At 40.3% G+C, this 15473-nt stretch overlaps 1 protein-coding gene across 1 annotated transcript in view; it reads left to right on the plus strand.

Annotated features, from left to right (window-relative positions):
• Nucleotides 1–15473, plus strand: part of LOC122808463 (suppressor of cytokine signaling 3-like) — a 368328-nt gene that overhangs the window by 338505 nt on the left and 14350 nt on the right. The window contains exon 3 of the mRNA XM_044079426.1: nucleotides 1–427. This exon is cut by the window's left edge and continues 307 nt beyond it. Within this exon, the coding sequence (XP_043935361.1) occupies nucleotides 1–404 (404 nt within the window). The 3' untranslated portion in view covers nucleotides 405–427. The remainder of the gene's footprint in view (nucleotides 428–15473) is intronic.

The following is a 15473-nucleotide window of genomic DNA, read 5'->3' on the forward strand; positions in this document are numbered from 1 at the left end:
TACGGGACTCTTCTGACCATCGTCACCTGTTCACACTCAGTGTCCGGACTGAGGCAGGAATTACAAACCTGCGCATCAAACAGAAGGATTGCCTCTTCTACTTAGAGACAGACCCTGGCACTGAAAAGCCTCACACCTTTGACTGTGTGGTTAAGTTAGTGGACCATTATGCATCTCAGGCAACCGATGGCCTCAGTGAGGTGACCTTCTGCTACACTGAAGGTAAGGAGTGTACAGTCCCACTGATTCTTAATAAACCACTCAACTGCCGAGTGGTAACATTGCAGGACCTGTGCAAACGGACTATTGTGAGAAACCTCCAACCAAGAGCTAGTGGGAGTGGATCAGAAATTGTGGAGGGCCTACCAGTTCCAAAGACAATGAAAGATGCTCTGAAAAATTAACTACTAGCTATCAACAAGGAAAGGTAAAACTTCAAATTTATTATCTCCTCTGTTAATGTGTAGTAACTGCATAAGACTGCATAAGTCTCTTAAATTAGTCGTGGTACTGAAGTCTTCAGTTATGCTGTCACACATTTTATTTATTTATTTGTTTACCTGGAAAGTCAAACTAGACATCAATCCTAGTTTCAGAGGAGGCCTGGGGAGAAAAGCTCCGTAGACATATTACAATTAATAAACATACTAAGTACAATATAAAATAATAATTAAGTTGTCCAATAGAGACACATTATGAGAAAAACTTTCAAATAACAGGAGAATCTCTATGTACAAGATAATTACAATTAAATTAGCAGAACATTCATTGAAATATTGAGCAAACCAAAAATAAGAGATAACAGATGATACACTTGTGAAAGACAAAGTGGGTGAAAAAAAGTGTGAGATAAAGTAAAGAGTTATTACAAACGGGAGGAGAGAAGAAAAAAGAATAAGTAGGGAGCAGTAGGGGAAGTGGGGGAGATTAGGTAATTAGAGAAGAGAGAAAGGAGAGAAGGTAAAAGCAAAGAAAAGATAGGGGAAATAAATAAAGGGCTGGAAGACATGTACAGAGCCAAGAGTTGAGAAAGAATTCCTTTATTCTTTATATTCCAAATAGTCACCATCTGTAACTTGTCATTTCTGCTTAGATTTAATGTTTTGCATATTATTTTAATGAGCTGTTACACAGATGTTAGACTAGCCCTCTGACTGACAGCTGGGTAGTCTAGTTCAGCTCCACCCACTGTGACCTCACTTAGTATGACCTCATAGGTAACAGATCTAATAGCTACAAAATAATTTTGTCTAAGCAGCTGTGAACTTTGAGTCACTTGTGTTACTGTACTGCTGTGATAGTCATAGGGGCAGTCTAGGAAAGGCACAGGAATTCAAGACATAGAGAGACATTTTAAACTTAACAAACATCATGTTAAAACAGTCTACCAGCTGGCTATCTCAATGGCTCAAAGGTAGCATTTTCATCCTTGACACAGGTGGCTCAAATGTGAAGTGTAGACAAGGCTTTGAACGGATATCTTGGGAGGGTGAATAAACTGCTCTTGGCCAGCCTTCCTTTTCTGAGGAAAAGCATGAAGGGACACCATTTTTCCAATTTACCTGAATACTAGCAGACATAGTCAGATGAAAGATGGTGTGTGAGGGATGTTAATATGGAAGGATATTCTCATAACACCTATCAACCAGCTCTCACCCCCCACCCCCCCCACCCCCGAGGGAATGAATGAGGAATATGGACATTTGTTAGGGCTCCATTTTGTGGCCTTCATGTGAGGTACCCTAAAATTCATAAAAACACACAAATTAGACAGAAAAGTAAAATATTTCAGAGCTGCCTATTCAGTGACTTAAACAACTAGCTATTATAAAAGTGTCACCAGGTGTTCTGCAGCACATTACAGTACTAGTTACATATTTACCCCACAGCAGGGGTAGGAATAGCCTCTAGTAAATTGCAGGCTGCAGAAAGCGAGGTAAACATGGGGTGGGAGGGTGGCCTAATGGTTAAGGTGTTTGCCTTACAAACACAAGGTGCAGGGTTTGAGTCTCACAAGGGATAATTGGCTAGGCTTAAAATGGCTCGCAAGGGCAGTTAGCTTAGTACTAATCTATGAACCTATGAACCTATGAGTGCACATAACAGGGACAGAAGTGAGGTTCATAATTCAATGTGACTTAAAATCTGAAAGGTAAGTCATTCACAAAGTAGTTCTCATGTCATTAGTAAATGTAGAAAAACTGCCTTAGCACCAGAATTCACAGCCAGTCACAACAATGTAGGAAAGATCCTGTAAGGTACAGATCTGTACAACCAGAGGCATAATGGTGATTACAGTATTCCCTGCAAGCATGTTATGAATGTTAAACATACATGAAAGCACATTAACTTGCAACACTTGTTTGTCTGATCACATGGGAAATAATTATGTAAATACATTGGTGCAGTGCATTTCCAGAATATGCAAGGGAACATTAGTATTGCTTTTGTTGATGTGTATAATTCATGTAGTGGCCAAAATAAATAGCATCCAATCAACTCTTTATTTGTTTGCATTTGATTTTCTGTTCTAAAATGGAGATTATAGTGATCCAAAGTATTACTTCAAGTCAGAAGTTGACCAAACAGCAAGACGAGGACTGGAGGGAAACAGCTCGGGTGTGACTAAGAAGGTTAGCCTAGCTCTGTGATGTAGAGTAAAGAAGCTCTAACTGCAAACCAGGTGACCAGACTTCAGTTAGCAGCCTCAGCACTGGAGGACTGTGACATCAGTGAAGAGGAATGGCCTGCTGTCCTCTCCCAGGAGGAGAGTTGACCAACCCCAGAATCAAACTAGGCAGTTCTTTGAAGGGAGCTGTGGAGCTGTCTGGAGGTAATGCTCCTGGTGGAACTAAAGGAATGGCGTATAGCTTCAGCCATTGAACATCGCCTCTCCAGCTCTTTACCAGGTTTGTGCTGGGAGTAGGGCTTAGCATTAAAAACCTCAAACCACCACAATGACTGTCTCACTGATGCCCCCTCCTGGTCAACTCCCACCTCAGTGATAGGAAATAAATGGTCTGTGAGAGGGCTGATGATCAGCAAACAAGTGTCATTGTAAGAAATGCAGTAAACTAGTATATGATTTTATTTATTTATATTTTATTAACAAGTATGTCTGAGAGAAAGAAACTCCTTTTTAATAAACATCCAAGGAGTACTGTTCTACAATGATCACCCACAAAGACATTGATAAAGGCAAAGCAATTTAAATAAATATGTGTAAATGTTAGATAGTTAGCATGTTAGCTAAACCAACAATGAAGTGGTTATTTTTATTTACTTACTAAACAAACAATGAAGTGGTTATCAACAAAAGTACAGAGTTGTGGTGGCATATTGTTTATAAAAGACAGCCAGTCACACTGGTGCTGTTCCAGTACATGGGATTTACAGATGCCAACTATCTGTGACATTCTTTTCAGCTAGTACATGAGACATTGCTGTAAACCTGTGAACAGTGGCAGGGGATCTTTGTACACCTTGGTCCTAAGTTCACTCCTTCACGTCATTGCACCAAAACAGGAAATACGACTGCACCATGAAACACTTCAAACAAGCACTTGAAACTTTTGCACAGACATAGAGTAAGATATTAAAGTTTTACTAGTGTATCTGCAGTGAAACATGACGTGATGGTCCTTTATTATACTTACACTTTTCTTGTTCTGTGCATTAAGTGGAATGAGTTAAACGGAACATATGAAGTAGAAGTTAGCATGGCAGTTAGCACAGAGGATTAAGGCTATGAGCTGTTAACAGACTATTTCCTCTGGTAAATGGTTTGATTCCCTCAGCTTTCACTTGCTTACCTTGAGCAAGTCGCTTAACTGCACAGAGCTTTAGGACAGTTGGAAATTTGTGCCAGGCTCATTAATGCATCCACACAAGAGGCCTCCCACATGCAATATGCAAATGACTCCACACTCATTTGCACATCTGATAATATGGCACGTCTCCAAATAATTACTCAGGAAGCTTTAACAGCAAGTGACACATGGCTATGTAACTCAACAACCCATGCTCAACCCTAAAAAAAAAAAAAAAATTACTTTTTCCCCCAAATCCCTCTCCCATAAAAAAAAAACTAAATTTAAAGCTCTCTCTCGATAATACAGCCATTGAAATTACTTCCCACAGCAAATTGTAAGGATGATATTGGATGATAATCTTAAATACAACCTGCTTATACAAAATTTCACAAGAAAAACTCATCAAAATCTAGAAATGCTTTATAGAGACCAAAACATTCCCACTGACACAACTAAAGGTACTTTTGCCACTACCTACCCCCTCCAAACACGTTTTTATGGTGCTCCCATCTGTACTAACCTTCAGGCATCACAAAAATCAAAACTTAAAAAATGCTGTAACAAAGTTTCAAATACCCCTTTCAGAACCCTGAATATATAGCAGGACTAGCCATACTGCGGTGTAAACCTTGGCTCTAGATGACTGTAATTGTCGAAGTGACACGCTGACCACATGTGCAGAAATGGGAAAGGGGGTTGTGGATGAGTGGATGGATGGACCCCTTTCAGAACCCAGCACTGTATAGCACTAAAAAGCCTAAATTGGTTAGCTCTACCCCATCAACTAAAATATACACAGTTTCTTACCACCTGTAAAATTATCCAGAATCCATTTGCTTGCCCACAACTAAATAACACTCTACAGAAGTATGTTCTGAGTCGGTCATTACAATCCAGTGACCAAAAATTCCTGTTTGTCCAGAAACCTATCAAATCTGCTGGACATTGTCTGCACTCTTACCATGTTGCTAAGGCCTGTAACTCCTTATATCTATCCATCAGGTCAATACCCTCCCTTCCATCCTTCAAAACCATTCTGAAAGACTTCTTAGCCAAAAGCTAGCTCTGTTCTTGTTAAATACCTGGATAAATGGTACCCCTCAATGGGAACAAATACCTAGTCATAGCTTACATCTCCTTTACTCTCCCTTCTTCACTCACTTCCTTTTGTCAATTTCTCCCCCAATTTCTCTCTAAATGTACCATAAACCTGCTTTTCTCTCATTTCATATTGCAATTCCCATTTGCATTATACTAACGTACCTTTAATATCTCTATAAACTGGCTGAAATTTCTCTAACTATTAAATCATGGTTATATAACTTGTATCTGTTCTTAACCAATGTTTTCATATTATGTCTAATTTGGTATAATTATTTATACTGTATTTTTTGTATTATTTTAAAAGACTGTAAAATAATTATCCTTAAAATGTTTTCTAATACTTTGGAGCTTTTTTCCCTGGGCGTCCACTGAAAATGGACTCCTAGCCAGTCTGTCTTTCCCAGTAATAAGATGCCAGTAGGTAAATAAATAAAATGAAGCAGCTGCCTGTGAAAATAGCAGTGTATATTCCAAATGGGTGCAAACTAAAGAACGCATAAGGAATGCAGCTGCTTAGTGACAGACTCTTCACATCATGTCATGGCTAACAGAAGAAGGATTCTCTCTCACTCTCTCTCTTTCCCCTGTCCTCCCTGTGTGCACAGCTAGCTTCTTGCAGTTTACACACACTAAGCCTCACTTGCCACTTCTAACACAAAGCACTGCCCTGAAGCATTCTGGGGTTTTCCTTTCCACTGCCCATCTTGACAGCCTGTTCCAGGCATCCAAAACCTTTTACATAAAATAATACTTCCTTAAGTAACACCCGCGGTAGTGGTGCTGCGGTAGCGTTGTCGCCTCACAGCAAGAAGTTGTCCCATTCGATTCTCAGCTAGAGCGTCTTCTGTGTGGAGGCATGCATGAATGGGCGTGCCTTCGTTGAAGGTTGTGTGTCAGCGCTTCACTGAATCTGGAGAACTGACTACCTGCTTAGCGGTAGAGTCATCAGGAGGCTTGGCCTTGTGTGGTCTGTCTCTATTTTTATCCTTACTTTTTTTCAGAATGTCTACGGATTGTTGGCTGAGGGACACCATTTTTGAATGCGAAGATGGAAGACAAAAATACCTGGCTACAATAAGAGCTCTACGATGAATGGTTCTCACGTTAAAGAGGGCACAGAACTGGCAATGGGGGACATTGTGGTCTGGGCCTAAACAAGTGATGCAGTATGAATGGAAGTCTTGGTGTTGGATTTGCTTTCCACAGGCAAGATAATTGTTAACTTTTTCGGACATTGGTTAGTGCAAGAAAAAAGGATCCCCAACGGGGTACTTAACTTTAGACGTTTTCAGCTGTAATTCAGACTCTTGTAGCAACCGACCGGCATACTTGCGAACTGCTTCTACTACGGGCTCCACAGCAAGAAAGACTGATGTAATGGCGTCAGCTGCCTTGCTTTATAGCACTGACAACCTGACCTCAGTCAGCAAGCGACAGCAGCCAATGCAGAAAAACATTGACTCTGGTATTCGGGCTGGCCGAGGGCTACCACAACAGGGATAACCCACAGGTGATGACTGCAACAGTGAATACACTCAAACATCTACATTTATGGTAAGTGTACACAACTGTACTTTCTGTTGTCTCGTGGTCTCCTTTTATGATCTTTTGTAACCATAATAAATCCCCCGTTCCTCCTAGCTTCCAGTATCATATGAACTGTTCCAGTCTTTCTTTCTTTAAAGTATCTTCCCTTCACTCCTCTTATGTATTATTGACTTAATCTCAACCATTTCTAATACTGCTGTTTTTATCTTGGTACAGTTGCCAAACTGTGTACTCGGGCCCCACTTGTTTACTATAGAATGATATGATAGTCTCTGTGTCTCAGGAGGCTTTTCCCCTATGGGTACATTCAGTGTTTTATAGGCCCTGGCTGCTGCCTTTACAGTTTGCACCTAAGGATTCATTGTCACAGTTATCAGCAAATCAGAGTCTTTTTATTGGTCATACACCCCAACAGGTGTCCTTTCAGGTGATATTCTTTCTGGAACTTATTGCGCAGAAAGTGCAGCATATTGCATTTGTTTGCATTAAACATCAGCTTTACTTTTGTTTTGAATCTGTCAGTCTTTTCAAATTCCTTGGGTCGCTGCGGAGGTGCAGCGGTTAGCATTGCCGCCTCACAGCAAGAGGTTCTCTGGTTTGATTCTTGGCTGGGGTGCCTTCTGTGCAGAGTCTGCATGTCCTCCCTGTGGTCACGTGGGTTTCCTGCAGGTGCTCCGGTTTCCTCCCACATCCCAAAGACATGCTGTAGGTGGACTGGACACTCTAAATTGGCCGTAGGCATGAGTGCGTGCGTGTGTGTGCCTTCTGTGGAAGGTTGGGTGCCGGGCTGGCAACTCAACACCATAAAACTCCACTGCCAATCATGAGCGGACAGGTGATCCGCTGTGGTGACCCCTAAATGGAAAAAAGCCAAAAGAAGAAGAAGTCTTTTCAAATTCCTTGCATTGCACCCCACTCCGTCTTTAACTACCACCCCTGTTTTGGTATCCTCTGCTAACAGACTGATTGCTTTGTGATATATAATGTTATATCTGAGAAAAGCATAGAGCAACAGCCCCTTCACCGAGTACTATGGCATACCACTGATTACCTTTCTGTCCACATATAGATTTCCTCTATCAACTACTTTCTATATCATTTAAGCTGGATCTATATCAGATTGTTGACTGCAGAAATAGTCAACACACAAAACACTGGAACTCCAGAATATTGACTGACACAAAAATGTATAAAACATATTTTTGTAGGGGGCCAGATGTCCTGCAAATTGCACACCCTGTGCTAATTATGTATACCAATTCTGCGATAGCACTACAACTAGGAAAGAGCAAAATACCACTCCTACCCCACATGTACCACAACCACAGACAAGCAGCTGCTGTGCTGCCACATTTCAACACTCCAGCGTTTTGATGTTTCTGGTTCAATGTTTTGTTGACTGTTAATGTAGCTGACAAATTAATGTAGATTCCCCCCATTTAAATCACTTTTCTTCCATGTTTAGTAGCCATTTACCTGCTCAGCATGCTCTGAACTCACATGGTAGCTGTCTAAGTGATACTTAGTCAGACGCCTTGCTGAAATCAAGTTGGAACTACATCAGCAGGGCTCTTCCTAACCAGGAGCATTGTAATGCAGTCACAGAACTGAATGTTGGCATTGCCTTTTACCTGTGAAGCCATGCTTAAGTGTAGACTTCAGCCTGTTTTCCTCAAGGTATGTCAGGTACATCACCCACAGTACTTTTTTGTTACTTGCCCACAGCTGAGGTCTAGCTAACTGGTCTGTAGTTTCCTGGGCTGTTCTTATCACTTCCATTTTGAATAGGCACCTTCTGTGGCTTGTTCCAGTCCCCTGGGATTTCCATTGGGTCCAGTGACCTGCTTTGTACCTGCATCGTAGCATTCATCAGCACTTTGGCCAGAGGCCAGATTTTTAGTATTTTAGGGAGATAATCTGCATATTTCTATTTTTATGTAAGTCACTAACTGACCCCTTTTCAAGTACAGCCTACTTACATTATGAATAAATATAAATAATGTAGTAGAAGAACACACCACCTTTGCACTAACAGTAATAGTATATTGTATATAGCAAGTAATATACATTTATTCGTTAAATCAGCCATCTGTGTTCTTTGCAGGTAAACTTCATTAAACTGATTACAGTGTGACTTTGAAGTCCAGTTGACTGAGATTGGTACATTAGATGGTTTTGATGAATGTAGATATTAACCTACAATGAGCTCTGGCAATCTTGGAGGTAGTTCTACTAATTAGAAAGGATGCAAGGCTTACAGCCCACTGCATAGAGGAAATTTTTCACCTTTAACTAGTTTAGCGTGCTTGTCTCAGTATGTCTAGTTTATAGCATTTAATGAACTACATATGCATTTATCCTTATATATGCCCATTTGGGTAGACTATTTCAGGCTCAGGTGATTACATCTGGCTTGTGCATCAAAAATATGGAGCATTTTCTGCTCCAGCCTTCTGTGCAGACATTTCCAGGCTGCCCATTCAGTATACATCTTCCATTTCCTTTGTGGTGGGTAGCTGCCTCTGCTACCCACCAACTGGGAACACTTTCTTTTTTTTTGTAGAAAAGTACCTGGGCTTGCATGGTCCCAACATTCACCTCAGTTATGCATGTAGCTGTAGCTGCCTGAAAGCTGAGGTCCTTTCCCCATCTTTTTATCTGATTCTAGCAAAGAAATTCTTTAAATATATAGCTGTGATCTGGTGTCCCACCACACAGACATTGCATATGACCCGGCCACCAAACTCCATCCATAACCTGACTCAGTAACTAGTCCAGCCTTCCAGACTGCCAAGAACAGCTGACCCGAATTGAATGAGAATATATTTTATGTGCTTTTACTCCCCCTAGCTTTGACAGTAAATTGCACACCTTAAATTGCAGTGTAGTATATATGTGCTACAAAGCCATTGGCTCTGGTCCTAGAAACCATTAAAGTAGATTTGTAATTAATTCTAACAACTAGAAGTGCTCCTCTTTAGTAATAGGTGTCACCAAACTGTGTAATTTTTTGTGTCAATGTCTTGCTTTCATGCATTACTAGACATATATCCTGCTGGTGGTTCAATAAATTGTATTTACTGCCAAATAAGCTACATAGTATACTGGGAAAAAAAAAATTATATATATATATATATATATATATATATATATATATATATATATATATATATATATATATATATATAAAAGCCCTAGTTAAATCCCCTCCCTCGTTTTCTTTCACTACTCTTCTCGCATTCTTGTTAGTCTCACTTCTCTAGCTTCACCACTCTTCCAACTCTCCTCCCCCACCTCCAAGTGATAATTATGTATACACTTTAATATATCATTCTGGCTATTTCTACTGAAGTACAGCTCACTCAATAATCTTAGCTTAATTTTTTTATGCTTTATTCGTATGTAAATATATCTCTACTGATGTACAGCTCACTGAACAATCTTAGCTTAATTTTATTATTCTTATTTTTATGTAAATGTATGTAATTCTTATAGGTTCATAGGTAGAGGTACTAGGCTATCTGCCCGAAGGCATTTATAAGCCTAGCCAGAATGTGTTGGCTTTCGCCGCCCCCTTAGATTAGTTCCCTGTGCCTGTGTCCAGCAGAGCTACTGAAGGATCCCCGAGGTAAACTTTCTGTTTCCCATCCACTCGTCAAGATTTCTTTTGAAGAGTGCTAGCGAGGAGCTCTGCCTAATGTAGATTGGGATCTTGTTCCAAAGCGTAGGAAGTATCTGGGACAGGAATCTATCCCTCCAGCATGTCCTATTTATTGTTGTGGTGAGGTTTAGATCCCTAGAGCGTGTGGCTCGTGGGGATAAGTCTTATTTTTTAATGAATTAGACACGTGCTGTAACTGGAGCTTTTCTTCCCAGGCCTCCCCTGAAAAAGAACTTGTGTCCAGTCGGACTTTCCTGGTTACCAAATGTAAAGTAAAATAAAGTAAATTAAAATATATATATATATATATATATATATATATATATATATATATATATATATATATATATATATATATATATATGTATATATATATATATATATATATATATACATATATATATATATACATATACACACACACACACACACACACATACATGTAGAGACAGAGAGAGAGAGGCACACACATGTGTGTGTGCGAGTATGTGAGTGAGTGTGTGAGTGCCCGCGTGCATCATGATTTTCCCAGCCCAAGAAAGTATTGGGAAGCCTTTCGATTTCTTCATAGGTTCATAGGTTCATACTAGGCTATCTGCCCAAGGGCATTTATAAGCCTAGCCCATAGTTATGTGGCTTTCGCCACCCCTTTAGTTTGAATAAAAACTATGCCTATCATTTTGCTGTGCCTCTGTCAAGCAGTGACACTGAAGTAATCCCTGGGGTATATCTGCAATCTCCCATCCATTGGTCAAGATTCCTCTTGAACAAGGCCAGAGAGGTGCTCTGCCTCACATGTACCGGGATTTTGTTCCACAGCATAGGGAGTCTCTGGGTGATGAATCTGTCCCTCCAGCACGTTCTATTTATAACCGTGTCAAGGTTTAAGTCTCCCGCCCTTGTGGTTCTGAGGGATCTAGATTTTTTGAGGTGAAGCATATTCATCAAATCTGGGTTTGACATGGCCTTATATGTCAGGCACAGGTCACCTCTGCATACAAAGTTTGATATTGCAGTTCTGCAGTTCATTATAACTTACATGTCTTACTCATAGTATTATCTGACTGTGAAGTAAAGGTGGCCCTCATACTAGCAGTGTTCCTCATACTAGCAGTGTGATCTGAGTCACTGTTTTTACTTATTAAAGGGTTTATGGACTACACAGCCATATTATGTAATGCTTACAATAAAATACAATTTATAGTACTGGCCCTATAAATTAAGGCAGGAAATAAACAAGGGAAGGGTGTGGCATTTAGATCTTTGAGACAAGAATCATAAAATGTAATGGCTGTATCCATCTGTCCATTTATTTAGTTACTTAATTAAGAGCCTAGTACCAACCTATGAACCTATATTGGATGGGAGATAGGAAATTCACCCCGGGGATCATGTTAGTCACCCTGCTAGACAGGGGCCCAGAGAAGTAAATATTGTGGGAAAAAATTTCCAGGGAATTGTTATGGCTAGGCTTGCATAGGCCTTAGGGCCGATAGCCTAGTACCAATCTATGAACCATTTACTCACTTACTTACTTACTTTGTTTATTTTATGCTAACTAGCCCAGGGTAACAAAATGATTAGTCTCTGTTAAGAAAAATGGATGGGGTGACCAAAGAAATGGTTGAAAAAGGAACAAGTTAACTGATGCAAAAAGACAGAAGTTATTTATTTTCATTACTGATAAAGAGAATAATTGTTTGGATATTGAGTAAAACATCACATACTTTAAACTTCTTTCTGATTAGCACTTCAGTGGAAAAGGACAGAGAACTGACCGTAAACAGAAAAATAAGTAGATAGTGCCCCCTTTTCCGTTGAGAGGGTCAGAAAAAATAACAACTAAAAAGATGACAAAAGCTATGGTCGCAAATCTGCCCCATGAGTGGCAGTGAAACTCAGGGAGATGCAGGCTAGGTATGGCCTGTCAGATCATTTGTCCAGCAGACCATCTGAAGCAGACAGCTGTTGGTTGGCTGTTACTCGGTATCACTTGAGACATGATTTGTATCCTCTTCCTATAATTATTATTATTATTATTATTATTATTATTTTTTTTTTTATTTTACATTTGTTAACCGGGCTAGTCTAGCTGGATACATATCCTTTTTCAGTAGAGGCCCGAGGAGAAAAGCTCCAACATGGTAGTTAATACAATTTAAAAATACAAGTAAAAAATAATGTACATTTTCCAAAATACACGATGATTGAGAAATTTTACATAGTTGTTAAAATGACAGCAGAGCAATCAGAAGGTTATACATAGCTGAAGTATCTTATAAACAAATAGTAAATAGAGAATTACAAGAAAAATAAATATGTTTGCCATTTGTTGATAGATTTTGGACATTTGGAAGGGGTTGAGAATATATATTTAGTCAGGTTCACGACATGGGCATAGCCATTGTGTTTTGAGATATTATTTCAGGTTGTTTTTGAACTGATGGTGTGAGGTTGTAATTCTAAGGTAGTTTGGCAGGGAGTTCCACGGCTTGCCAATGGAGTTGGCAAAGAGGGCATCACCACCTGAGTTCTTAGCTTTGATGGTTCGGATCTGGGTGCTGTTGGATGATCGAAGACTATTAAGGTTAGTGTATGGGGTCAAAATGCTAGATAATGAGGGAGTTCTATCCGGTTGGTTGATTAGTTTGCAAGCTTCAGTGAGTTGGTTAAGTTTGAGAAGATTTGGGAGTTCCAACCAACCAAGTTTCCTCAGGTTGAGACAATGGTGAGTGCGATAAGGGGATCCAGTTATAAATCTAGCAATGTGGTTGTAGGCAGTAGAGAGCATGTTGAGTTCACGTTTGTTGAGGAAAGAAAGGACTGGGGAGGCATAGAGGAGGGTGGAGAGAAGATGTGTGCGGGCAATAGTTAATTTGGCAGTCGGAGTTAGATAGTTTTTTATTCTGTACATGGATCCTAGTTTTTTGTTAAGAGATTTTACAGTTTGTGTAATGTGACTGTCAAATTTGAGTTTATGATCTATAGTTACACCTAGTAATTTGGTACTGGCGACAGGGGTTATGATAGTCCCATTGTTGGATTTAACATGGAAGGTTGTATTGTCGTTGATTGTGAGTTCTGTTCCTAGGGTTGAGAAAACGTTGGGAGAAAATAGTAGTAGTTTGGTTTTAGTTGGATTAAGTAGGAGTTTCAGGTCGGTGAACCATTTTTCTACTAGAGAAAAACAGTGTTGAGTGGTAGTTTGGAGATTTAGGAGAGAGACATCAGAGCAGATCAAGGTGGAATCATCGGCGTATTGGATGCAGGTGGATTTAGGGATGACTGAGTGTAGGTCATTTATGAAGATGGAAAACAGAAGTGGACCCAAAATTGAGCCTTGAGGAACGCCAATGGTATTGGGGAGTAGGCCTGATAGTCTGTTTTGCCACCGGACAGCTTGTTGCCTGCCAGTGAGGTAAGCCTGGAATCAGGTTAGTGCTGGGGTGTCCAGATGTAGGTTTGCAAGGTTGTTTAGAAGGAGCTGGTGATTGACCATATCGAAAGCTTTCGATAGGTCAAGAAAGAGGGCAGAGGATATTAGTTTGTTATTACGATTGTTATTAATGGAGTCGACAAAGGAAAGGAGGGCCGTGGTGGTACTGTGGTGGAGGCGAAAGCCGTGCTGGGAGTTGGACAGGAGATGATTACAGGTTAAATAGTGAAGAAGTTGTTTGTGGATGCATCTTTCCATGATTTTCGCTATTGGGGACAGTATAGCTATTGGTCTATAGTTAGATATTTCTGTGGAGTTACCTCCTTTGTGAAGCGGAATGATGTAAGAGATCTTCCAGATAGAGGGGATGTTGGCTTCAGTTATGGTTCTATTGATAAGGATTGATATAGGGTAAGCGATTACATCAGACGCAATTTGTAAGAATTCCGCTGGGAGGTGGTCAGCCGCAAGGGTGGTTGGTTTGAGCTTTTTTAAGAGGGTACGTATGTAAGCGGAAGAGACTGGCTTTAAAGTGAAAGGGGTAGGGACAACGTCTTGTGGTTTTGTGGTCGATGGGGGATTGGAGGTAAGTTGATTGGCTAGAGTTTGGATTGTCTCGGTGAAGAAGGAGTTAAAGGTATTAGCTACATCTTCCTGACTTTTCTCAATAAGTACCTCGGGGGTTGGGGTTGTAGTTTTACCTGGGCGCAGGAGGTTGTTAAAACCAACCCAGAATTTTTTTGGGTTATTCTGGTGTTTGTCCTGGAGGAGGCAGAAGTATTGTTTTTTGTCTTGGGTAATGGCTGTTTTGGTAGTGTTTCTTAGCTGTTGAAATTTAGTACGATTTTGGGGGGGTTTTGTTGCTCTCCATGTATCCCAGGCTTCGTCACGGAGTTTAATTTTGTTTTTTGTTTCACTAGTTAGCCAGGGAGCTATACGGACTTTGGATCTAATTTGTCTATGTGGGGCATGTGCGTCAAGTATCTTAAGGAAAGTGTCGTTGAAGTGGGACACACTCTCCTGGAGGGGTAGAGTTTTTAATAGGGTCCAGTTGCAGGATTTTAGGTCATCAAGAAATGGTTGTGGGATAAATTTCTTTTTGTTTCTGATAAGTCTATATAGGGGGGGGGTTGGAAGTTAGGTATTTATGTTTTAATAATATAAGTTATTAGATGGTCACTGAGATCACTGGGAAGGGTACCCGTGATATAGTTGTTTGAGTCTCTGTTGGTAAGGATCCAGTCAATGGTACTTTCTTTTTGTAGAGTATTGCCTATCCTAGTCGGGGATAGAATATGTTGGGAAAAACCATGTAAGTTAATGGGTTGCGGGGTAGTGTTGGTAGAACAGAGAGACCAGTCAATATTGACATCCCCAAGTACTATGGTTTCTTGTGGGTAGTTGGTGGCTAACCAGCTTAGGGTTTGCTCTAGGCTTTCTGTATTCTTCCCTGGTGGGATATAGGTAACTATGAGGTTGATGGTTTTTTGAGTGTTTAGGCATATTTTTAGGGCTATAAGTTCTAGGTTGGAGATAATAGGCATCTATTAAATAGGCATCATATAAAGGCAGCATGTGCATGCACACATGGGCAAGTGTGTATACCCCAGTGTATAATACAGAAGGAATGGCCCACTCCCTCCAAGCTGACCTCAGGCATTAAGGTAGCCAGTGATTACCCATCAGTTAAACCATTAACATATGATATTGGTACACAAAGTCTACATGCCCTTCAATACACACAGTCTACTCAACACAAACCTTACATCATCACAGTGAGGCATGCTTGTGACCAGCTATCCCTATCACTGTGGTAACAAGTAATCCCTCACCCTTCATCTCTTTCCAAAATGGTCTCTCACCCTTCACATCTTTCCAGAAGACATGAGCTGACCACTGGTCAGGCCTTTGT

This window comes from Protopterus annectens, chromosome 1.part1, assembly GCF_019279795.1.
Source record: "Protopterus annectens isolate FY-2018-M chromosome 1.part1, PAN1.0, whole genome shotgun sequence".
Lineage (NCBI taxonomy): Eukaryota > Metazoa > Chordata > Ceratodontiformes > Protopteridae > Protopterus > Protopterus annectens.